General features: G+C 40.0%; 1 protein-coding gene across 1 annotated transcript in view; it reads right to left on the minus strand.

Annotated features, from left to right (window-relative positions):
• Window positions 1–1,292: 1,292 nt before the first annotated feature.
• The window catches only part of tln1 (talin 1), a 103,362-nt gene continuing 78,868 nt past the window's right edge, over window positions 1,293–25,786 (minus strand). The window contains 13 exon segments of the mRNA XM_034199128.1: window positions 1,293–2,630; window positions 3,045–3,170; window positions 7,976–8,158; window positions 8,242–8,304; window positions 8,904–9,029; window positions 10,484–10,608; window positions 14,375–14,480; window positions 19,373–19,480; window positions 20,066–20,226; window positions 20,229–20,250; window positions 20,740–20,856; window positions 22,000–22,125; window positions 24,601–24,784. Coding sequence (XP_034055019.1) covers window positions 2,496–2,630; window positions 3,045–3,170; window positions 7,976–8,158; window positions 8,242–8,304; window positions 8,904–9,029; window positions 10,484–10,608; window positions 14,375–14,480; window positions 19,373–19,480; window positions 20,066–20,226; window positions 20,229–20,250; window positions 20,740–20,856; window positions 22,000–22,125; window positions 24,601–24,784 — 1,582 coding nt within the window. The 3' untranslated portion in view covers window positions 1,293–2,495.

Raw genomic sequence — 25,786 nt, forward strand, 5'->3', positions numbered from 1 at the left:
TGTGTGTGTGTAAATCACAGGCAGGTGGGTCATCTCTCGACCTGAGACAGAACTCTTAAACAACTCTTGTCTGGAGAAAAAGTAGCGTATGAGATCATGTGAATCAATTATGTTTGATATTTTTCTTCATAATCAGCGATAATCAGACTTTTTTCATGCTGTTTTGATATCAAATGACAACATCTCGTGTAATTACTGGTCTACTTGTAGTCTACTGCACTTGAGTATTAGTTAATAATCTTAATCGGTAAAGGAACTATAATTTTAAGATAAGAGTAGAGGAGTAAAAATGACAAATTTGGCTTCTAAAAGCAATATTATAAATTAAAGTATTTAATTACAGTGCTTATACAGTACTTAAGTAAATGTACTTTATTGTCTGCCCCGAGTTATGAGAATCCTGGATCTCCAGGGGACTCAAAAACCCCTCTTGTGGCTGCCGGTTTGTTTTAGAAAATGTTATTCTGAAGCAAAATAAAGTGGTGCAGTGATGACGTGGAAGTAAGCATCACAAGGAGTCCCTCGACAAAAAGCAATTGGATATTTCCATTGGAATTTAGAATATTGGATCCGTAGCAAAGCACGTGTATGGTACTTACACATTTTGTTCAGCAGTTAAATCTCTACTTATTAAAAACAATTTTAAGAGTAAATGCAATCGGCACAAGTAAAAAGCTAATATTAGACTATGAAAGAATTACAGCATGGTCACATGACTTCACGTCACCACCGCTAAGCTAAAGGCAGCTAATGTTCGGTTTGATAACGTTTAGTAGTCTAATTTAATCAATTGTGAGACTTGACTTTCACCATTGGTGTATTAACTGATGTATTTTATCTCGTAGAACAAAACGTGGAGATCTTGTAGGCTAGAGTTAATAAATAACTTTAACTATGTCACATTACAAACATAACTTACGTTCTGTACATTAATTATATTAAAAAAACGTCCTTTATTAAACCCAAACCATGACCTTTTTACTTAACTCATCTGAGAAGCTTGGTTTCAATTCACCTCGTGTTTTAACGACTTCATAGGGGCCCAGCAACCTATTTTTGCCCGATGGCCCTAGAGGAGGGTTAATCCGGCCATGCCTTACTAAACCTTAAGAATGAGTTGCAGCTGATATTACACACACAAGTCCATGAGACTGATATGATGTCTGAGTATATCAGAAAATGATGCTGGTTTTGAACACTTCGACTTTTCTCTAATATATTGCTGAGGAAGCGTAATGTCTAAGAAGAGGGTGAAGACAGTGAGAAATGTCAAGAAATGGAGGTCAACAGTGTCACTGAAAACTGGCTTTATTGAATATAAATCTGTTACAGTGCCAATGAGGTGGTGCTGCTGTAATTGAAGGCAAAATGTGAGCAAAAGAACAAAAAGACAGATGATTACAGTCACTATAAGGAATGCTGTGCAATGTTTGTTCGAAAAATACTCAGTCAGAGAACATAACGACTTTGTACACACATGGTGTAAGGGTAGATTGAAATGATGGTCTGATAAATTATGAAATGAAGTGCATCTAGGGGTATATGGTTAGTATCTGTTGATAATACCTGACCATTTGTATGAAGGCACTTTAAGCACAGCTACACTGGGGACACAGTGAGCTAACGTCATGCTAACGAGAAGTAACTCAGACTAGCATTGGTGATTGTACTGTGCAGGAATTCTCTGGAAAGTCTAAAGCACTGCGTCAGGCACTAATGTTGGCACAGATAACACAAACACCGAGCATCCACATACAGTCAATATGATGTCAAATGTATCAAAGTTAAATATATGGCTTCATAATCTTTACACAAACAAAATATTCTAATTTAAGGCCTAAAAAATACTGACTGAAAACGTTTACTAAGATGGCACCTTGTTGGAAGATTCCTTTATAATACATTTCATAGCTCGATCATTAGAAAAATATGGTTTTCCCCTCTGATTTGTTACATTGCAAGGTTCATTTGTCCAAATCTAAACTTTAAAAACTACCATTTTATTTCATTTTCTTTAATACAGTATGACAAGTTACATACAGTACTGAACAAAATCACTGGTAATGAGACCGTTTCTCTCATAACATGCTCACACACAACAAAAACGTCTGCATAGAAAATGTGCATAGAGTATGCATAATTTGCATAGAAGCCTTTATCGTGCTCTGCTCCATCTCTCTGATATCTGACAGTCGGCAGGAAAGCAGAATTTACCGGCAGGATTTTTGTTACTTTAAGCCACACAAAAAAGCATGTACAAAAAAAAGAGAAAAATATATATGGAAAAGTATGTGATCATATATAATCAAAAGCACCGAAGGCATATATTTTATCAAAATGTATAATCATTGGCATCAGTTCACGTTTGACTTTAAGAATTAAATACAGAACCAGATTGATAGTGACCCTCTGTGGGGTGGAGTGATGTAGTCCTGGAGCCTTCTCTCCCTACATGTAGCTGGGGAAGGACCTGAACGCCCCCCCCCACCCCCCTCTCACTGGTCCTGGCCGTCCTCTCTCAGCTCTGAGGGGAGGAACTTGTACTGCTGCTGTCTGATCGTGGCCAGCTTCCTCCGGGCCTCTTCCAGCTCCCTTTCTTTTCGCAGCATCTCCTCCTGAGCCGCGATGATCTGCAACACCACACAGCCAATCAGAGGGCAGGATGTAACCAGAACAATCCATAAGCCCCACCTCCACCCGACATAACTGAGACATAACTCACAGGGACTACAGATGTAAAAAAGCCTCTTGGCTGACTATGGCACATTTACAGAAATGTCTGTAAATATCTGTCCCTGATACAATAAATGAATTAATAAAATAATACCAGTGGTGAAATGTAGCTTAGTAAATTCACTTTCTTTAAACCCCACACTCAATTTGGCTTTTTTGAGGATGTACTAAAAGTAAAAGTGTTTCTTATGAATAATAGCCCATGTCAGAATCATATTTATAAAATGACTGGATTATGATTATATTATAATATGCAAACCAAAACAGATGTAAGTAATATATAGCTCAGAAAGTGTGTCTGTTCTCCTCACCTGAGCGATGCCCCCCACCATCTTGCTCTTCACCACCACAGCCTGGTCGTCCTGAGCGTCGAACGCTGCTTTCTGCGCCGCCTTCACCAGGTTATCAGAGGCTCTCTTCACGGCGTTTCCAGCCGCCTGAGGGGGACAACAAACACAAAAAACATTTTATATGTGTGTTAGTCTTGAAATTAAAAGGAGCTACCTGACAGAAAGTCCCCTTTTCTATTTGAGAGCTTTAAATGGAAAAGACGTTTTGTGGAAGTGCTTGAAAAAAAAAATCCCTAACCCCTTACAATGGTTTGGCTTATTTGGAGCAAATGTACCCGACTGTTTCCAAGTTAATTTTTATTTTCTTAGTTTTATGTATTTGTTTCCATTGTTTTTATGGTTAGTCGCTTTGGATCAAAGTGTCAGCTCAATGTCATGTTGTGAAACTAATGAATACAGAGAACTAAAAGCATGCTTAACAGATGTCTAATATATGTAACCATGGCCCGTGAACTTTTCTTTGAGGGAATGTGGAAGCAGACCCATCAGCTGTGCTGCCTGGAAACAGCAACTCCAGGAAAGGGAATGAGACGTTCCGGCAGCGCTCCGAGAGGAAACCATAACAGTTTTTTTCTCCTGCTGAGTGCCTGAGAATAACTGTAAAAGGCAACGACTGCTGAACTCCTCTGAAAGCCAAACATTTGTCTCATTGGGCGGCTCGCCTCTAAGGGAGAGGAGTTTTCTCCTTTTGCGGCTCCATGGCCTGAAATCAGACACTCAGCTGGCGGCCACACACACATTAGAGAATCCTCCTCTGGTGGTTTATCTTTGGCTGGAATGTTACTGTTAGTCTGGCCCTGACATACAGCATAACACAGCGTTAGAGCAAGGAGGTCCGGGGGGGGGTGATGTTTCTAAAAATGCACATCAAATCCATTTCGAAAAGCAACTTAACACCCTGTTTTAACTGGGAAATGCACAAAACAATGCATGGGACATCCCACCACAGCTCTGAGGTCGTTCCTCTGGTTTGTTTACCTGACTCATTTCAGTCGTGTTTTCAGACATTCAAAGGTTTAAATCAATACAGCCGTCTACATCACTGACCTATGAGCTCACATTTCACTCACATAGCAGCAACCCAACTACGGCAAGCCGGATGGACACTGTCATGTTTCACGCACCAGTGTCAACAAGCCAATGGCTAAATGGCTGTGGGATGACGTGTTTTTTTATGTCAGCAAGGGCTCCCTCGACAAAAAGCAATGAGATACTCCTATTGTATTTTTGGATTATTGCAGGAAATCTGTGGAAAACAGAAGTGAATTTTACTCAAATGTTTTTTTCAGCAGGATAATATCTACATATTGTATTAACACCACTTTTTACATTTTTGAAGACAAAATGCAATCCCAAGAAGTGAAAAGCTAACAATAGGCTAAACAGACTATATCACGGTCACATTGCTTCATGTCACCACCGCGAAAGGGGGATTATAGTCTGTGTGATGACGATAACTAGTCTCAGTTAAAGCTGTTTTTTAAACCAGTGACATATTTTATGTTGTGGATCAAAATGTTTAAATTTCATCAGGTAGTGTTAACCACTAAACCTCATATCGGGCATCAAAGCAAAACACCTATAGAAATGAAACATGGACTTTGAAAGGTGGAAACAGGAAGTGCCAACATGCTGACACATCTCCAGGTTTTAGGACTCATAACTGCTACTTAAATTGTAATTCATGTGACAAGGCAATTTGGATAAGCATCTTTAAATCCATCAGAACATCATGTAATCGCTCCCAGGTTGTCTGCTAAAGGATATTGCATTATTGGAGGTGGTACCAACTAAACCTTTAACTGTGTGGATGAGCCAGCTGATTTCCTGAACCACCTGCTGCCTTCAGGAACCGTCAAACAAAAACCTTTCTTCAGATGCTGAGATATTCCACAGAGAGACAGTACGTTACTCAGCACTCGGAATAATTACAACCCTTAAAAAGCACCACGGCACAGAGTGAAGAGAGCAAGTGCTGCTGGTGTAATCATAGGTCAGGGCTAATGTTTCCCATGCTGGAGCCATGGTGCTCTGGTGGGTTGTTTCCAGAGCTCCTGTAGACATACATGTATGGGAATTACTGCGGTGGCAGCTGCAGGACAGAAGAGGAGGAGATAAGCCACTGCTGATCGGATTGGAGAATATGAGATGGGCATGCTGATGTGCTCACTAGCTACACACACACACACACACACACACACACACACACACACACACACACACACACACACACACACACACACACACACACACACACACCACACACACACACACACACACCACACACACACACACACACACACACACACACACACACACACACACACACACACACACACACACACACACACACACACCACACACACACACACACACACACACACACACACACACACACACACACACACACACACACACACACACACACACACACACACACACACACACACACACACACACACACACACACACACACACACACACACACACACCCTTAAAGATAGTATTTTTGGGTGGATGAGGTGACAGGAAATACTTGTTGTTTCTGTCGTGTCTTTGGAAACACTGAATCAGTTACACTTCAAAGGTCACACCCCCTGTGCTACGTTTTCATCAGCTTTTTACTTGAGTAAATTGACTTTTATATTTTCTACCACTGCACTTATAAACGTATAAACTGAAGGTGTGAAGTTTGAAATGTGTGGATATTTATTAGACATAAAATAGATTGCATTATGGGAAATGTAGGATCTAGTGTTCAGGATATCTCAGCCTCCATTTTTTATTCTGTCTCTGTCCAATTTTATGGAAATGCAATAAATCTAGGAGTAGCCCTTTAAAAATAGTGGAATGCAGCTGGAGGCACTGTTACCTGGGCTAAATATAGAGCAGACTAACCCTGATGCAGCAGCTGTGCAGATCAATCAGCTCACCTGTAATCCTAAACACTCAAACTCAGCCTATTAATAGACTGTCCAAATACCGCAGCTGTTGCAGAAGCACTAAGGCTGTGATTGGACCATTGTTCCCACAGCAGGTACTTTAGATCTGATTCAGAAGCACAGCAGGGGTCAAACATCTCACTACGCATTTCACAATATCAGGTGTCAGTCTGACAAAGCGGTATTTTTTTAAGCTTCTAAAATAATCGGAAATGGTTGTGTTCGTGCCAATAAAGCTTATTTGAATTTGAGAGGAAAAGACACAGAGAGAGAGAGAGAGTTTTCCTGGTGTAGAAAATAGCTTTTGTTCAAAATGTACAATATATTCCAATTGATTATGTATATCTAAATGTTTGTTGTGTTGTACAATGCTTTGGCAATACTGTATGTCATTGTGTTCATGCCAATAAAGCTTATTTGAATTTGAGAGGAAAAGACACGGAGAGAGAGAGAGAGAGTTTTCCTGGTGAAGAAAATAGCTTTTGTTCAAAATGTACAATATATTCCAAATTATTATGAACTGTATCTCTATGTGATTGTACAATGCTTTGGCAATACTGTATGTCACTGTGGTCATGCCAATAAAGCTTATTTGAATTTTGAGAGACAGACATTTCTGTGGGTGTAAATACTGCTGATGTTGCAGGATGACAGCTCCAAATGTGGCCAATCAATGAGTTGCTCGTCAGCCCATGTGACTTTAAATGTCCTCCTGCTGGTGCATTGTAATAAGTCAGTGTGGAAACAAAGCATACAGGAACTACAAGGCACCGGTGGACCCTTTGTTTCATGGTGAGGAGGACATGGACTTTGTACAGGTGTGACAGTGACCTTAGACACAAATGGCCCTCACATGAAAAAAATATGCCCTCTTCGTGTTGCGGCTGCACTGGTCAGGTAATAAGTGTTGCTGCAGTTTGGATGTCTTGGGGTGACTGAGTCTGTTGTATTGTTATATCTTTCTTCAACTCTTTCTGAAATGTAAGACTTGATTTGACTTTATTCACTTTCAAGGTGTCGGACTAGAACTTGATCTCACCATTGGAGAACATGTATTCTAGGTTGATGAACATAACATGTGGTTTGTGTAGAAGGTGAGCAGAAGAAAATAAATCTGCACCAGCTCTAGAAAACAATCAAATCTTTCTAGTCGAAGTCAAATGTAATGAAATGTACTTTTTTTAAATGTTGGCCATGAGGGTTGTGCAATAGGTCGCCATTGTCAGTATGTGCGTCTGTGTGTATTGTGTTTGTTCAAACGGTGTATGATTGATGATATGTGTATGTCTCTTAAATGTCCACTATGTTTGTATATTATGTACATGTATGCGGAACTGCTGGACGGAGCCCAGAACGAATTTCCTTACGGGGACAATAAAGTATATCGTATCGTATCGTATTTCTCAAAAAAAATTAAATATTCTCTGGTTTCAGCCTTTGATTTTCTTTTTTTGTGTGTTCACCTGATTTGTATTTGAATGTATTTAGGTTTTGAACTCTTGGCGATTAACACCCTATAGTGAACATACCTCTTTTAAATATGTGAATTCACTTATTTTAAATGATATGTATCTGTGGACATCCTTGTGTGTGTGAACACAAGCCAAGTACCACCTACTCTAGCAGACTGGTTTAATGTGATGTAAGATTTTTGTCATGGAAAAATTCACATTGGCTCGGAGACTCAAGACACATTTAACAAGTGTTGGAAGGGATGGATTGAGTTTGTAAAACCGTAGAGATCAGACTTCAACTAAAAACTATATTTGTAATGTAATAATTCTCTGCTCTCTGATTGTTGTTGTGTCTCTGTCTCTTCATGTTCGTTTGTTTGTATGCGTGACTTGCATTATTTGTTTTGTGAAATACAAAAAAGAAAAGTAAAATGTAAGAGGGTTTGTAACTGTTGCAAATAAAAAAGAAAATAAGACTTGAAGACGTGGTGCTGACCTGCAGCCTCTTCATGGTCTGGGAGTCCTGGTCGGCCTTCACTTTGCAGGCCACCAGCAGCTGGGCGGTGGAGGCGGACACCTGCTTGGCGGAGGACACGAGCTTCTCCTCGCTGGCGTGGCCCTGCACCGCCGAGTTGGCGGCCTCACACAGGTTGTTGGTGGCCGCTGCGACCATGCGAGCCTGAGGAGGCAAAGGCACCGCGGTGAGGGGGTTTCAAACTCTGAGACATTCTTAAATGAACCTTAAAAAGGGGGAAGACTTACGGCAGAAATCAGACCCTGAGACCACTGGCCATCGTCCACAGCGTTGGCTTGGATCGCTCCAACCTAAAAACACAGAACACTGGATCAGCATCACACATCAAATACATATTAAAGATAGGACAGAGGGGAAGGTAGGACACAGGCTTCTGGTTTTCTGGGATAAGCATTCAAATTGGGTGAAAAATCTTATGAAGGTACAGGGGACTTCTGTATGGTTTATATTAACAACCTCTCCAATACGGTGAATTGTTTCCCAATAACATTCCATAACGATGGATCCTTCTTTTCAGAAAACGATTTGCTGAAACAGAACACTATGCACGGCATTAACACAAAAACACATTTGGTGACGTCTTATGCAAGTGGACAGTATTTCATATCAACGCGGGCACTGGTTCATAGTTATCCAAGAGACAGTCCGACATGAACACACTTAGTTGTGTTCAGTTGTCTTGGCTTGTACACAGGGTCAAATCCTTCTCATTTGGAAGGTAACAATAGTGTAATAATAATAATAAGCAGTTTTTGAGAGGTGTGCCTAAAGAATAGACTGGTAGGTGTTATCATGTTTTTTAAATTATGATAAATGTCTTTGTCTGTGGGGGGTTCACTGTACATGTTGCCTGGAGGGATTCTGAACACTCATCCTCTGCTGGACGTACCTTCCCTTGCGCCACCAGCTCCCTCTGAGCTGCTGAAGCTGCTTTCACCAGAGCGCTGGTGGCCGCTGCGATGGATTTAGCCGCCTCCAGAATCTGCTCCTCGAAGTTCAGGCTCTCATCTGCTTCCTGTTTACAAGAGAGTCCATAAACACACGGGTTACACACACACACTGTCACCGGGCTGAGTGCTGATTCTCTGTCTGTTACTTTAGATGAAAATAAGGAGCCCCTCCCCACGCCCCTCTGAGAGAGATTTGGTTACAAAGAATCAATGGTGCTCTAGGAGGAGATTCAGGTGATAAGGGGGGGGTTACCTTGGTTGGTGATTGGCTAATGGTTACACGAGACAAATAAATCGTTATGACATCATAAAGTGGCCAAAATCTGATCAGCTCATTTTCAGACAGGTTTTTATAGAAATGGATCAAAAAGAGAGAGAATCTTTGTTCCTGAAACTTTCAGAGTCTCTTTCCACAGAGTCCCACATGTTGATGTAGAAGAGACATGAAGAACAGGGGACACATGTTGATGTAGAAGAGACATGAAGAAGAGGGGACATATGTTGATGTAGAAGAGACATGAAGAAGAGGGGACACATGTTGATGTAGAAGAGACGTGAAGAAGAGGGGACACATGTTGATGTAGAAGAGACATGAAGAAGAGGGGACACATGTTGATGTAGAAGAGACATGAAGAAGAGGGGACACATGTTGATGTAGAAGAGACATGAAGAAGAGGGGACACATGTTGATGTAGAAGAGACATGAAGAAGAGGGGACACGTGTTGATGTAGAAGAGACATGAAGAAGAGGGGACACATGTTGATGAAGAAGAGACGGGAAGAAGAGGGGACACATGTTGATGTAGAAGAGACATGAAGAAGAGGGGACACATGTTGATGTAGAAGAGACATGGAGAAGAGGGGACACATGCTGATGTAGAAGAGACATGAAGAAGAGGGGACACATGTTGATGTAGAAGAGACATGAAGAAGAGGGGACACATGTTGATGTAGAAGAGACATGAAGAAGAGGGGACACTTGTTGATGTAGAAGAGACATGAAGAAGAGGGGACACATGTTGATGTAGAAGAGACATGAAGAAGAGGGGACACATGTTGATGTAGAAGAGACATGAAGAAGAGGGGACACATGTTGATGTAGAAGAGACATGAACAAGTGGATTTTGCATATTAGGTGACCTTTAATGATCCATTCCTCACATACTGATGTATATATACATAACTTAACTTGCTTTATATTTTGTTATTGTTAATTTGTAAATTCAACATGTATATTTTCTACTTTCTTGTTTTTTAATTGTTATTGTAACATGTCTGTTATGCTGCTGCAACACAAACATTTCCCAAATTGGGATCAATAAAGTACTTAAGATAAGATAAGATAGTACCTTATTGATCCAAATTTGGGAAATGTTTGTGTGTGTGTGTGTGTGTGTGTGTGTGTGTGTGTGTGTGTGTGTGTGTGTGTGTGTGTGGTGTGTGTGTGTGTGTGTGTGTGTGTGTGAACCTGTGCTGAGGTTAACAGGCTCAGTGTGGCTGCTGTAAAAAGCCCTCTGACCTTGGGCTTGGTGCGGGGCCTCAGCTGCTCCAGTTTCTTGGCGGCAGCTTCAATTGCGGCCGCCGCTTCAAACAGCTCGTTCTCCGCGATGACGGTGGGGTCCTCGGGGTCCACCCACTCAGTGCCTGCAACACACACACACATTTTTGAATTTTTCTTTTAGTTACAATAAAGCAAAGACATACACAATATACAGTAAGTAGGTACCCAAACCTTTACATGGCGTACAAGAGAAAAAGCTGGGTATACATTAACATACAGACAATTTGAGCCTAAAAACTATCTGCCCCAGATTTCCTATTAGCTGAATATTGTATAATGCGTATGATTTTAATGTTCTTATAGTTTTGTTAAAATAGTTCCCTATCTGTGTTTTTAATTTGACTGTTATTTTGTATATATTGATTGTTGTGCTTTTATCTTAATGTTTGCATATGTATAAATGTGTCGGTTGATTGTGTATATATACATGTAGGATATACATATTTTATACATATTTTTTATATATATTTGCATTTTTGTATTCAAGATTGTGGGAAACGGTATTTCGATCTCTCTGTCTGTACCCACACACTGAAAGATTGACAATAAAGTTGACTTTGACAATTTGAATGTATGTTTATGTATGCACCACAACATCAAGTCAAATTCCTCGTACGTGTCACCCTACCTGGTCATTTCTGATTCTGATAGTATGGCTGTCTGTCTCAAAATGCATTTGAAACGTAATAGACACTTCAACAGGTGTGTAAGCCCTGAAAGTATTTTAAATCGCAGATTCTATCTTTTTGTATGTACTGTTGATTTTGGGGCAAGGCGTTGTCTGAGGCCCCGGCCAAACGAGGACGAAAACGGCTAAACGCATAGGATTAACGCAATCGCAAAAAAGCTTCCGTCCACACGCAATAGTTATCCGGATAGTGTCTGTCCACACGAGACCGCTCCGTTTAGCTCCAACCGCTGGAGAAGCTGCAGTACATATGCAGGAGCCTGTACGTGGCGCTGTCACTTCCTCCACACAAGCAGCGAAGAAGCATGGTTGTCATGGTTGCCCTTCTGTTTATTCTCCGCGGTGGGGGCCGAGGGAACCGGGCAGGGTTTTTCGCCAGTCAACGTGTATTTATTAAAGTTTAAATCTTCCGACAAAATTATAAAAGTGCCGGTCAAAGGTCTTCTTTGTTATTTATTGAGCTTTAAAACAAATGAATAACGACTCTGTAAGAGAATATTTTAATCTGATCTGTTTATAGAGCTTCTTATTGTTTTATAGAATCTGTGATACTGCAAACATCTGCTTGTAGTCAGTCAAAGACTCCTGTGTAAGTTGAGGTCACAGGTCAAACGCTTCTCCCATATCCTGTGGGGGGAAGGTTTCAGGCTATCTGCATCTCTTGAGACAAGTAGTTCATTGTCTCTCATCGGCTATTGATTAGGTAAACGCGGGCTTTCTGTGATCCCGCCTTTCCTCATGTTGATGCGTGTTGGGTCTATTCTGGGGCAGAAATGATCTTGGTGGACCACGGGACGGTGGGAAACTAAGATGATCTCCCGGCCGTATGTAATTAATGTACTGTGATCAATAAACTCTTAGTGCTTTGGCTAATCGACGTTCCAGACTCCTTCATTCTACCTCAACATTGCAACAACAGAAGATTACCTTCACAGACTCTATATAATATAATAATAAAATACACGGAGCCTCTCTTTTTCCTCCCTCTTATAATAATATAAATACACGGAGCCTCTCTTTTTCCTCCCTCTCTTTGGACAGCGCCAGTGTCTGTCTCATGCAGCAGCTGATCCAGTAATGAGTGACCCGGCCGACAGTAAAAATAAACATATTTATAACTAGGTTAGGTAGTTTGAGAAGTGTCTCCGTCCTGTCAGATTAGACTTCACTCGCGTTTAGGTCCATATCGAGAGAAAGATAAATAATCTGAATTCAGTGTGCAGTTTACTTTGACGCGGGGGTGAGCAGCAGAGGTGGGGAGAGGCGGGGCTATTGCCTCATCATTATCAGAAAATGATAGTATAGGGCGTACACACGGAGCCGTTTGACCCCCCAGAGCGTTGCGTATACCGTTCTATCCACCTTGGGACTCGTTATCGTTTCCGCAGTCGTTTAGTGCCGTATTCGGTCGTCCTCGTGTGGCCGACGAACGGTCTATATGACACTAAACAGTAATGAAAACTACGTTTTCGTCCTCGTGTGGCCGGGGCCTTACTGTCCTCCAGCCAGTGTTTCACAAACAAACAGTGTGTGTTGCCATGATATAATGACACCATAGGATGAAGGTCCCAATAGCACATCTCTGAGGAGGGAACTCTGCACTCTCATTATGCCGGGTCAATAGGGTTTGGTTACAATAACCACTTTCCACTTTGGATACGGTCCAGGATGTTGTGTTTGTTATACAGGTTTTCAGGTTGCTCCTGTTATAAAACTCCTTGCAGATCACAACCGCATGTTTGTGGTGTAGTTATTTATGTCTTCAGCTGCTGTTAAAGTGAAGGAAAGTTGAAGCCTTGATGAATTGGATAAGTGATTTGAAAGGATTAAGTTGAGAGCATTTGATGCTGATTTTGGAATCATGATCCGACGGCAGAGCTACATGAATCTGTGACACAATTGTGAGGAGAACTTTCCCTCCATTTGACAGATGGTGGGTTCATGGAATAGCCTTTCGGTTCAATGTACTTGACTCTTTAGGGGGGGGGGGTATCCCGCGCTGTTAGAAACTGTAGTACTCTGAGGGGACTCTTAACTAATCCCACTGAAAATGACTGCCAGGGTTCAAAATAAGACCTGCTGCCAGGCTATTCAACACTCACATCTTAAAGGCAGTGTGAATTACTTCCTGCCTTTTCTGACACACACACACACACACACACACACACACACACACACACACACACACACACACACACACACACACACACACACACACACACACACACACACACACACACAACCCAGTAGCTGACTTTGCACATTGTTCTTAGTTCCTTTTTCTATTTATAAAACTTTATTTATATAAGTGTCATAAACGGTCTTTAATGTATTCATAAATATTATTTCCATACAGCGGTGCAGTGAGTCATTTAACCCCAAAAAGAGTTAGCATTTTACCACTTCCTGTTCACTCGTCTCGAAGGCAACGGTTTTTTGAACGTGTTTTTGGTCAGATGGCTGTTCTTAAACATTAAATACATCGGTAAATACCCCACTGGTGAATGTCTGGAGCTTCTATGTGTCATAATACCAGCGGTTGGTAACTAATGACTTAATGAGACGACTAAACGTCATCACGCCGAACATTAGCCACCTTTAGCTTAGCGGTGCTGTAGTATAGCCTAATGTTAGCTTTTTCACTTCTGCTGATTGCACTTATGTTTCAAAATTCATCAAAGTGGTGTTAATATGTGGAGATTATAGTGCTGAACAAAACGTGTTTGCTCTTATGTTATTTTCTGCAATAAACCGAAATCCAATATATTTTAGTAGGGAGCGCTTGTGATGCTAACTTCCAGGTATATGCTATACTGTCTTTATTTATACCAGCTTTATAGTGCATTTATATTAAGTTCTAGACTACTTTTTATAATGTTTATACCCATATATATCGTTCCTACTGTAAATACTTTAACTTTTTTACATCTGTCATATGAAAATCCTTATATTATTAGTTTCTTTACTGCTTCTCATGCAATTCTGGTTAAACTGACTTATTACTTAAACAGTGTGTTCCTATAAATATCCAGCTACATGCAGTGCCATTCAGGCGAATAAGAACATTGTTAGAGGTAAATTGAGACGGGAAGCGACACCCTGAGGAGTTTCATTTGGTTCTGTTGTCTTTGTGTTGTGGCAGAGGTCAAAGGTTAAACTACCTTTCATGGCCTCTGCAGCCTGGATGAGCTCAGTGACGGAGCCTGCCACTCGCTTTGAGTAGGAGGCCAGCTGCTGCTTCAGGTCATAAGAGGGCTTCTGGATGATCTGTGGGACAAGGGACACAGGTGAAGTATTCAGATGTTGTACTTGAGTAAAAGCAGAAGTACTCAGATGTTGTACTTGAGTAAAAGTAGAAGTACTCAGATGTTGTACTTGAGTAAAAGTAGAAGTACTCAGAGGTTGTACTTGAGTAAAAGTAGAAGTACTCAGATGTTGTACTTGAGTAAAAGTAGAAGTATTCAGATATTGTACTTGACTAAAAGTAGAAGTACTCAGATCTTGTACTTGAGTAAAAGTAGAAGTACTCAGAGGTTGTACTTGAGTAAAAGTAGAAGTACTCAGATGTTGTACTTGAGTAAAAGTAGAAGTATTCAGATATTGTACTTGACTAAAAGTAGAAGTACTCAGATCTTGTACTTGAGTTAAAGTAGAAGTACTCAGATCTTGTACTTGAGTAAAAGTAGAAGTACTCAGATGTTGTACTTGAGTAAAAGTAGAAGTACTCAGATCTTGTACTTGAGTAAAAGTAGAAGTACCAGAGTGTAGGAATACTCTGTTACAGTAAAAGTCCTGCATTCAAAATGTTCCTCAAGTAAAAGTACAAAAGTATTCTCATCAAAATATAGTGAAAGTAGCGACAGTGAAAGTAGTCATCGTGCAGACTGGTCCATTTCAGAATAATATATATGATATGTTTTATAATGATTGATCATGAAAGTGTTCTCAAAGCTGGTAAAGGTGCAGCTAGTCTGAATGGCTTTGTATACTGCAGGGTAGCTGGTGGATTTACTCCAGGTGGAACTAAAGTCTGATTTAACACTTGATTATATTTCACATCATTCATCCACATCTGTGAAGTAACTAAAGGTATTAAATACATGTAGTGGAGTTAAAGTACACCATTTACCTCTGAACTGTAGTGGAGTAGAAGTACACAGTAGCATACAATGGAAATACTCAAGTAAAGTACCTCTAAATTGTACTTGAATACAGTAATTGAGTAAATGTACTTAGTTACTTCCCACCTTTTAAAAGCTCACATTCTGCATTATCTATGCTTCTTATTGCCATGCACTTGTATTTATCAAATTGCAGCATTTTGCGATTGTTTAATGCTAGGAAAATAAAAGTTATATTATCCATTACTTTCATTTCAGATCCTTGATACGACAAAAACAAAACCAAAGAGAAATGTAAAAAACCTTCTAGAAAAATCTTTAAATCTGTTAAACATGTTACTGGACAATCACGTATTCTATTATAAACTGGATTGGGGGTTATATCTTTATTTTTCTAACCATCTGTGCCTATTTCTTGTATCTGTAAATATCTGCAATTGTGATTTTATTGTGCTTGTGTGTTTCTGTCTATGCTTATGTGCTCTTGTATGTCTTGTATAAATGCAAATTGAAAAATAAGGCAGTGTTATAATGTAACATTTACTCATGTATTGTCCTAGAGTAATATTTGTACATACTACTACTGAGTATTTTCATTTTATGCTACATATACTTCTAGTTTACTACATTTTGGAGGCAAATATTGTACTTTTTGCTCAATTATTTAACACTAATAGTTTCTAGATACTTTGTACAAAAGCACATGATAAGCTGCAGTCATGTACTACTTACTCTACCCACACAGTATTTTCAAATGTTACTAAAATTGTCTTACCATTAACAAAGTATAATAATAAAACTATATGAAATGTATTGGTGATTAAAGAGAATAATAATATTCTATAAAAACTGTCAAAAAGAGACATTCTGCTTTTATACTTTTTATACTTTTGTGATATATTTAGTAAATGTTGCTGATAATGCATTACGAATTTGACTTGTAATGGAGTATTTTAAGACAATAGTACTCCACTTTAAGTTAAGAAGTACTTCTGCCTGTACTGTTGCTCGGTGTGTGTCCTCAGACTGTCCTAGGTAGACATGCGGTGTGTGTGTGTGAGCGGTGTGTGTGAGCAGTGTGTGTGACAGGTGCAGGGCATTAACAGGGCTCAGGCCATACCCAGATCAAGTTTATTCAGATGTGTTGTCATGAGGAGATAGAGGCAAAGGACGTAACTGCACAAGAACGCATGCAGCGGGGCCACACACACACACACACACACACACACACACACACACACACACACACACACACACACACACACACACACACACACACACACACACACACACACACACACACACACACACACACACACACACCCTTCTGTGTCCATCTCATTTCTCTTCTACTTAATAATCACACTCGACATAATTAAGATTGATCTACACTCATTAACAGAAAACATACTTTAATATATAAATTAAAACAAATATATATCATTTTATTAACTGTACATGCTGTAATGTCATTTAAGTTCAGAAGTATTAATTCATCACTTAGTTAGTTTTCTTAGTGATTCAACCTTTTGGCCAACATTGACGAGAAGTGTTGAAGGTGCTCTGAGAGTTTGGCCATCTGCAGTGGTAATACCAATTGTGGTTTCCTCAATCATTCATTTCGGTAATAACAATAATAATAATAATACCTTTAGGGATTTCATTAGGTCACTGCTCAGACTTAGTCAGTGCAAACATTGTGAACACATTTAAGCACGTTACTTGCTGCTAGTTATTTAAAAAACAGCCGTAACCAGAATGCATGATCTTACTTAAAATGCGGAGTCGACTCAGCAAGCAGTGACCCAAGTAGATTTTTGAACCAGCTTGTATCAAAAGTCTGTGCGTGTAAAATGTAACCCCCACGCAAAGAATTGAGATCCATAAATGCCCTCTCTCTTGAATTTGTTTGTATATCTGCATATTCATCTTATATTTGCATAATAATTTTTCACATTTGTGGAAGGTATTTAAAATGTATGCACAGATGGTGTTAGAGCCAGTATTTTGATTTTATAAGAAAGGCCACCTAATTGTGACGTCTGTAGTCAACGCACTATAAAGGACTACAATTCCCATGGCGCCTGCGCTAACGCCACAGTGATGGGCAACCTGTTGAGAGACGCCGTCGAGGAACAGTTTTTAACCGTACACGTACATACAAACCGTACAAGTACCCTTTAAGTTATGAAGTTATATAAGCATTATTAAGAAAGAAAGAATACGAAGTTGTTTGTTATTTTATTTGAGTTTTGCCTATTTCTGTTGAATATTGTAAAGGCCTATTTTCTGTGTTGCATGTGCAAAAGTTTGTTATTTTATTTTGAGCTAACACATCGTAACATCGTCTAAACCATCGGAGGCCAAGCAACACTTCAAACTGTGAGTAATTTAAAGAAAATAAACGAGTTAGAAATGTCTGTTTAAGGCGTCTAGTGGCTTGATGGAAAGACAAGGAAGGAAGCCATGACAGATTGTTTACACAAATAATAGAGATTACGTACAACTCCATATCTATAGTTAGAAAACACCATGCACAAAACATTACAAGCAAAATATCTCTTGAGCACTCTTAAGTGACCATCAGCTGACTGATAGTCATCCGTCTTTGGATGCGTACACACATGCATCCACTCATCTGTTAACGTGCTGCTGAGGTTTCTCTGCATCATTGTCTGTGGTATTAAGTATTCAGTGCGGCGCCACTCTTGTGCAGGTCATTCACGCGCTGTACTCACCGGCTTGCACCCACATCAGTGAGCCACAAGTTTAAAAGGAGCATTGACAGAGCGAAGGGAAAAGGAAAAGGAAAGAAAAGAGGTCTTTAAACACATGACAGCTGCTGGTAGCACACACAGGAAGCAGAGGTTTGTACTAGGGCTGCTCAATTAATCGTATTTTAATCGCAATTACGATTTTGGCTTGCAACGATTATGAAAACAACATAATCGAAATAAAACGATTATTTATATTTTTGAAATTATTTGTTGTATTGGTTTTTCAGTTCAGGATAATCAACTGTTCAACATTTTTTTTTCAATGAATGGAAGTTTTCAAAGTAAATGGATAATCGTTTTTAATAATCGTGATATCAATTATTGACCCAAATAATCGAGATTATGATTTTTGCCATAATCGAGCAGCCCTAGTTTGAACGCATGCAGCCATCATGCTATCGCTGGAAATGACAGTCGAAAAGATGGAAAAATGAGATCAGAGATAAAGCATATTTTAAGATGGTGTTATGACAATAGAGCACATGGATGAATACAAGAGTGGATGTGATCTGTGGAGTCATTGGAGTTTATTCCGGTACAGAGCTGGGTTGAAGTGCAATAAATAAAAACAGTCCACAGTATCAGAATAAACTCTGGATTGATTTTATTTTACCTACCACAGAAATGTCCTTTTGTGCCTCTTTTGTCATTGGTTATAAAATAGTCTTTTTACGGCTCTATTAAAATAGCACAAGTGCAATGACAAGCAGGAAGGTCACATGTGCAAGGTTATGACATTACTATTTTCATACCCTTTAATACACAGTGAGGAATGATGAACAAAGCTCGCAGTAAATGGAGTAAATGTGACGGAGAGGTGGTGTGACTTTACTGTGTATTCTACGTGTTCTCTTTTGTAACCTGCCTTATAACCACTTTCTGACTCTATTGTAAAACTAAACTGGCACAATAACGTTTAAATTAAATAATGTACTACACATTATTTGCGGGAGAATGAAGATAATTCTGCTAAATCTATGACTACAAAGAGAGACACATTACTTATCAACTCACGCGCTGGGAATATGTTAGCGTAGGAGAAAATGTAATAGTGAAAGGGAGGCGGGACTACCTCATTTAGACTTCTGTCAAAGTAATAAAATGCTTTTAGGGACTCCTGGGAGAAATGTGCAGCTACAGTGTGTGTGAGTGTGTGTGTGGTGTGTGTGTGTGTGTGTGTGTGTGTGTGTGTGTGTGTGTGTGTGTGTGTGTGTGTGTGTGTGTGTGTGTGTGTTCAGGTACGTGGGTAGAGATGTCTTACCACCAGCACATGCTCCAGCAGACCCAGATATCCAGACGCACACTCGTTGCCGTAGCGCAGCGCTCTCATCTGGACGTCCTTGCTGACCTCTGGGTGGTACGCAGCTTGCTGAGGGGCAGAAATACAAAAATGAACCAAACATCGGCAGTACAGGCAGTATAAGTCAATAAATAAAAAGTATTATAAAATAAAACATGTAAACTGAAGACCAGTACACCGGCTGCAGTGACAAATCATGCAAGTGGCAGAAAGTGGGCAGTCAATGGTCAATTTTCAAACTAAACCTTTATTTAAATCTCAACGACACATCTGAAAAGTTAAGAGTTAGGGTTAGGCATGTGTTGGTTAAGGTTAGGATAAGTCTCCAGGAAATGCATGTAAGTCAATGTAATGTCCCCTGAAGTGATGTATACATGGTATGTGTGTGTGTGTGTTTAATTTTTCTTATGTACTTTTAGTTATTTTATTTAAAAAGAAAAAAAGTTGTGCTTTTGGTTGTAAATGTTTTGTATTAATCTCAATAATGTGATCACAAAAAAAGATTATAATAATTATGCCATTATTTCAAAGTCAAAATTATACAGAATTAAAAAAATATATTCAAAATCCACTTTGACACATTGGTTATCAAGCGCTCAGGATGTCAGGATGTATATAAAAAGTGTATATACTGTATATATAGCTCCTGTTCACCTTGCAGGAGTGCAGCATGTCAGCGATGGCCCTCCTGCTGAGGTTGGCCGTGGCGATGATGTCTTCCTGACGACAAGAATTCCCAGCAGCCACTGCCTTTGCTGTCGCCATGGTGATTCCTTTGGTGGTGCGAATGAACTCCTCAGGTGTGGTGGTTTTGGCGGAGGCTCAGAACTGCTGAACACCTGAGTGGGAAAATACAGCGGACAGTTAGTGCAGTGTTTCTCAAACTGTTTCATACCAAGGACCACTTAACCAATAACAAAACACTCGCGGAACACCTAACTCTACAAATATCACCGAACATTAGCCTCTTAGCTTAGCGGTGGTTATGCCACTTCTACACCATCCTAAAAGTGGTGTTAATATGTTTAAATTACTCTGCTGAACGAAACATATAAGTATCATTAATGTGTGGGAGCACTTGCGATGCTATCTTCCGAGTTAGCCCACAAAACACGTCCTCCCTGCAGCGACCTATGAAGAGCGTCATCACTGTCTTATCATGCCATTGTGTATTTTGGTTTATTTTTCTCATTGCTTTTACTGTAATGGTCTTTTTATGTTATTATCCTTATTGTTTTGTCATCTTGTTCTTTGATATAGCACCTGCATTTTCTCCTGTTATTGTGTTATGTGTGGGAAAAACCAATAAATAAAGTGTCATCACTCACAGCCAGCTCCTGCTTGATGTGTTCGATGGTCGCCTCCAGAGCTCTGGTCCCTTTGGTGGCTTCATCCTCTACCGCCTTCACCGTCTTCAGGAGGGACGTCACGTTGGTCACCATCACCTGCAGCACACAAGACACATTAAGGCCACAGTTTAGAAATGCATCTTACAGTGAGATTTGTCTTAAAGACCTTCGATCTACCAGCATTAACAGTAAATGCATGCAAAGGTGTGTCCATAGGTAGTCTAAATGTTTATTTTCATGTCTTCATGTTAACGTGTTCCCCAGGGTTCATACACTTTTTCACCAATGATTTTCCATGACCTTTACCTAATTTTCCATGACAAAAAACATTACTCTTTCAGCGGTACCACTGAAAATGGTTTATTTTAACATGGAACAGGAAAATAAGGTCTGCATATGAAACATGTCGTGCCTATCTAAAACAAATCAAATAGTAGGCTTGCTAGCTTCTACACGCTAAAGCAACTCAAATCTCTCACCAGCAAAATACCTCGTCAGTTAAAAGCCATTTTACGTTTCATTACTATACGATACAGTATTTAATATCATTATAGTATTACTATTTTGGCAATTAGATAAAATATAAATTATATTTGATGCAACTTTAGTTACATTTCCATGACTTTTCCAAAACTTTGGGAAAAATATTGTTTTCCATAACTTTCCCAGGGCCTGGAATTAGCATTTTGAATTTCCATGACTTTTCCAGGTTTTCAATGACCGTAAGAACCCTGGTTCCCATCTTCTGTGTTTTAACAGTATTTTTGACACGGCTTAGTTGAATACCGGATTTTGATTGGTCAATTCAGAACATGTGACACTGTTAATACAGTAGTACAGACCGCTGTCAAGGACTAGGGCTCTGTAGTGTTTAAGGACTTGTTAGTGGATCAGAAACTTTAAACAGACTTGGACAGTAAAGTTGTTGTTATCGCAGTTCCAGCCGTTGGTGCGGTTTTTTTCTTAGCAGAAGAAATACGTCAATATAATAGTTTCTTTCACAACATACAACAAAGGATAGAAAAACCAATGTGTGTGAATCCACTAAACATTCTCCCTTCCTTAAAATGTGCTTCATTAAAGTGTCAGTATGCTCCAATCTAAGTACTCCTCTGATGGTTAAACAGCATCTCAAACCCCCTCCCATCACACAGGACGACCCCACCCTCATGTGAGCAGCCAGCTGTTCCCAGTAGCAGATCTGATGCTCCTCCTGAGACTTTGGGATGTGTGTCTCACCTTGGCAGAGTTCTTCAGCTGCAGCATGCTGGGGTCGTCGTGAGGTTTGCCTGAAGCGGCCTTGGTGGAGCTGATGAGGTACCCCAGAGCTTTGGCCACGTCTTTCACTGCGTTGATCAGGACCACCTGCAGAGAGACGAGTCATTAGAAGACACATGAAGAAGCAGATGTGTTGGTTTTTATGAAGGCATTTCCTTTAAAGGACTGAAAGCTACTGGTCTGTCTCTATTTGTATTGTGTCTGTAGAATTGACCACCTCAACTACAGCTCCTTAAAAGCAGATTAACAGTGTTTGATATATGGTTCAAAACTAAAATTGTGACTTTTAAAAAGTTGCATCCACAGTCCATTTTTACTTTTTAATTATTTGCTTCTTTTAGATTTATCATCATTTTATACAAACCCTAATCAGTGTTATGCCTCACTTCTTATCCAAGCTGATATTATGTGCCTGATGATGTCCTTATATATCTTAATATGTTGGGTATTTGTAACGAACAGTAAACTTTGGTGCAAGTCAAATGAATATAACATGAGGTAATTTGTAGGCGTCTATAAGTGCTACATTTGATGGATGCAGTGTCTAATTTAAGCAATGAATGACGGCTGTTGGTAGCACCCTGATGTCTTGTTGTGTTGTAGCTGAGATTAAAATTAAATCATATATTGCCCTTTTACTCACTTCTTATCAAAGCTGTTCCTGAAGCAGACAAGACGTGCTTTTTGACCGATATCTTGTGCCTCATGACATCACTATATTGCTTTAGATCGGGGTATTTTGTAATAACAATGAACTTTGGTGCAAGTCACATGAATATAACATGAGGTTATGAGTGTTTTAGGCGTCTATAAGTGCTTAATCTGATGGATGTAGTGTCTAATTTAAACAAAGAACGCCAACTGTTGACACACCTATATCTGTGTTATGCCTGACTTCTTATCAAAGCTGTTTCCCAAGCAGCCATCTGCTTATTGACTGATCTTTAGTGCTTGGCGATGTCCATATCTTAAGATTTGGGTATTTGTAATGAACAGTAAACTTTGGTGCAAGTCAAATGAATATAACATGAGGTAATGAGTGTTTTAGGCGTCTATAAGTGCTACATTTGATGGATGCAGAGTCTAATTTAAGCAATGAATGACGGCTATTGGTTGCACCCTTATGTCTTGTGTTGTAGCTGAGATAAAAATGAAATCACATATTGCCTTTAAATATTGCCTTTAAATCACATATGAGTGTTTTAGGCGTCTATAAGTGCTTAATCTGATGGATGTAGAGTCTAATTTAAATAAAGAATGCCAACTGTTGAATGTATCTGTTTGTATTTTCATCAAAATACACAAACCTAAATCTGTGTTATGCCCAGTGTTGGGAGTAACGCCGTTATTTTTGGCAGTAACTAGTACTCTAACGCATTACTTTCTAAATTCAGTAACTCCGTTACCGTTACTACATGGTGCGTTACTCCGTTCGTTTTAATATAGTCAACAGCCAGGCGAACAGAGATGAGAACTGTACTTAAGTACTTGAGTAAATGTACTTAGATACTTCCTGTGTCACATGCGGAGACGGGCTGTGGGCGTGTTTGTGTTGTTTACTAACAAGACTATCATGGCGGCGGCGGAGCTCAAGTCTAGTTTCTCCACCTGGAGATATTCTCACTATTTCACTTTTGTCGAGCACAAAGATAAGAACGTTTTAGTTAAATGTAAGTTGTGTCTTGGCGGGTCAAAGATTCTATCTACTGCCCAAACCAGTAACTCAAATCTCTTAAAACATCTGCAAAAACAACATGCTGGGACGAAGCTAGTAGCTAAGACCACAGAGACTCAGCCGACGCCACTCCACCTCCACCTAAGCAACAGCGGCTGGATTTTAACCAAGGGACTGCTAGCCAGGGAAAAGTCGATAAAGCCATTGCATGGTATGTTGTAGAACACATGCAGGCTATTGCTACAGTGGAGTCACCCGCTTTCAGGGAGCTAGTTAGCATGATAGCATGTCCGGGCGGCACACGGTATATGGGACGGAAAACGTTTTCCAACTACCTGGAGAAAGAATATACAAAAATGGAAAGCCAGCTAATATCGATGCAATCCAGATTGCATATAATGCATGTCAAGTTGATCAACAGATTGTATTATTCTCCAATGCAATAACAGTACTGAAATGAAGGCTAAGGGCATTAATGGGAGGCCTTTCTTTAAAGAACAAAAACGTTACTTTTCACAGTAACGCATTACTTTTTTATGTAAGTAACTAATAAAGTAACTGAGTTACTTTTGAAATGAAGTAACTAGTAATGGTAACTAGTTACTGGTTTTCAGTAACTAGCACAACACTGGTTGTGCCTCACTTCTTATCCAAGCTGTTTCCCAAGCAGCCATCTGCTTATTGACTGATCTTTAGTGCCTAGTTATGTCCTATAATATATATAATATATGTATTTGTATTGATACCTGTTGTTTAAGAGTCAACCAAACTTACCGGAGACGTATTTTTTGTTGGAGTCAAGCTTATTGCTACCATATCGATTTTTGGATTAGACGGAACTTCAATAATAAAACATGAAATGATTGTGGGTGATGTGAGACACACACCTGGGTCTCTGGGTCTTCAGATCCCAGGCTGGCGGCTCCCAGTTTGACCACATCAGCCAGTTTGGTGATGGTGAAGACGGAGGACTGGGCGGCCTGGGCCAGTCTCTCCTGACTGGCTCCGGCTCCAGACACCAGCAGCTTGGTGTCCTCCACCAGAGCCTTGGCTGTCTTCAGGATGTATTCTCTGCACACAGGAAGTACACATCTATCACTGAGGAGCTTTGATGGTACACACATGGTGCACATGTTCATACCAAACAGGAATATATGATATAGCTTCACAGCATAAATCAGTTTTAGCTGGGAGAAAACAGCCTTGTTGATACAGTAGTTTGCAGCATTAACAGGATCCAGTGCTCAAACATGGCACGGCTGTTTAAATAAAGTTAGAAGCTGCCTTCAGTCAAGGCAAAAACCAATCCATCAACAACGATACATGCATAACTGACAGGAGTAACACCTCTATGTATAAAAAAACATGCACACTGTAGAGAGTGTTTGGATTATTTGGTGTGCATCCCCTTTTCCTGCTGACTTTACATCAGAAGCACTTTTGTTGCATATTTATTTGTTTATTTTCTTTTTGCAAATGATTGGCTACTTATGACAAAACTATTGGTTTATAATTATATTTCTATTAGATCTGTTAGTTAGTTCTGATCTTTATAAAATATTCACAATCATCATTAACTGTCAACAAAAGGCATATTGCAAAGTGAAAATTAATAAGAGAAAGGAGGAAATACATAAATAAAATATATATATTCAGTGATTCCCGCAGAAATGAAATGTACTTTGGGGGAACGACTCGGGGTGGGGTGGGGGGTCGGTGCGTGAAAAAAAATCTCCTCAGAAATCTCTCAAAAATGTAGGAGCGGGGCTAGTCCTGGTGGGCTACCCAGGCTGAGTGACAAGGTGGCATCCAGGAAATTTGCAGGTCACTGCCATCGACACCAGGAACTTCCAGCTGGCAAGTTAGTACTCTGGGAGCCAACACACGGGCACCGACCAAGAGGGCGCCCCACGCCAACATACGTGGAGGTGCTGAGGAAGGATGTGGGGGTGGAAAGCTCCACAGAGCTGGCCAGGTGTATGGAGGACCGTGAGGATTGGCGAACCCGTTGGCAAACTCGTCTAAGGACGACCTAGTAGTAGTAGTCCTTGATTGGCTCAAGTTCACACCTTT

Source organism: Gymnodraco acuticeps, unplaced genomic scaffold (assembly GCF_902827175.1).
Source record: "Gymnodraco acuticeps unplaced genomic scaffold, fGymAcu1.1, whole genome shotgun sequence".
Classification (NCBI taxonomy): Eukaryota; Metazoa; Chordata; class Actinopteri; order Perciformes; family Bathydraconidae; genus Gymnodraco; species Gymnodraco acuticeps.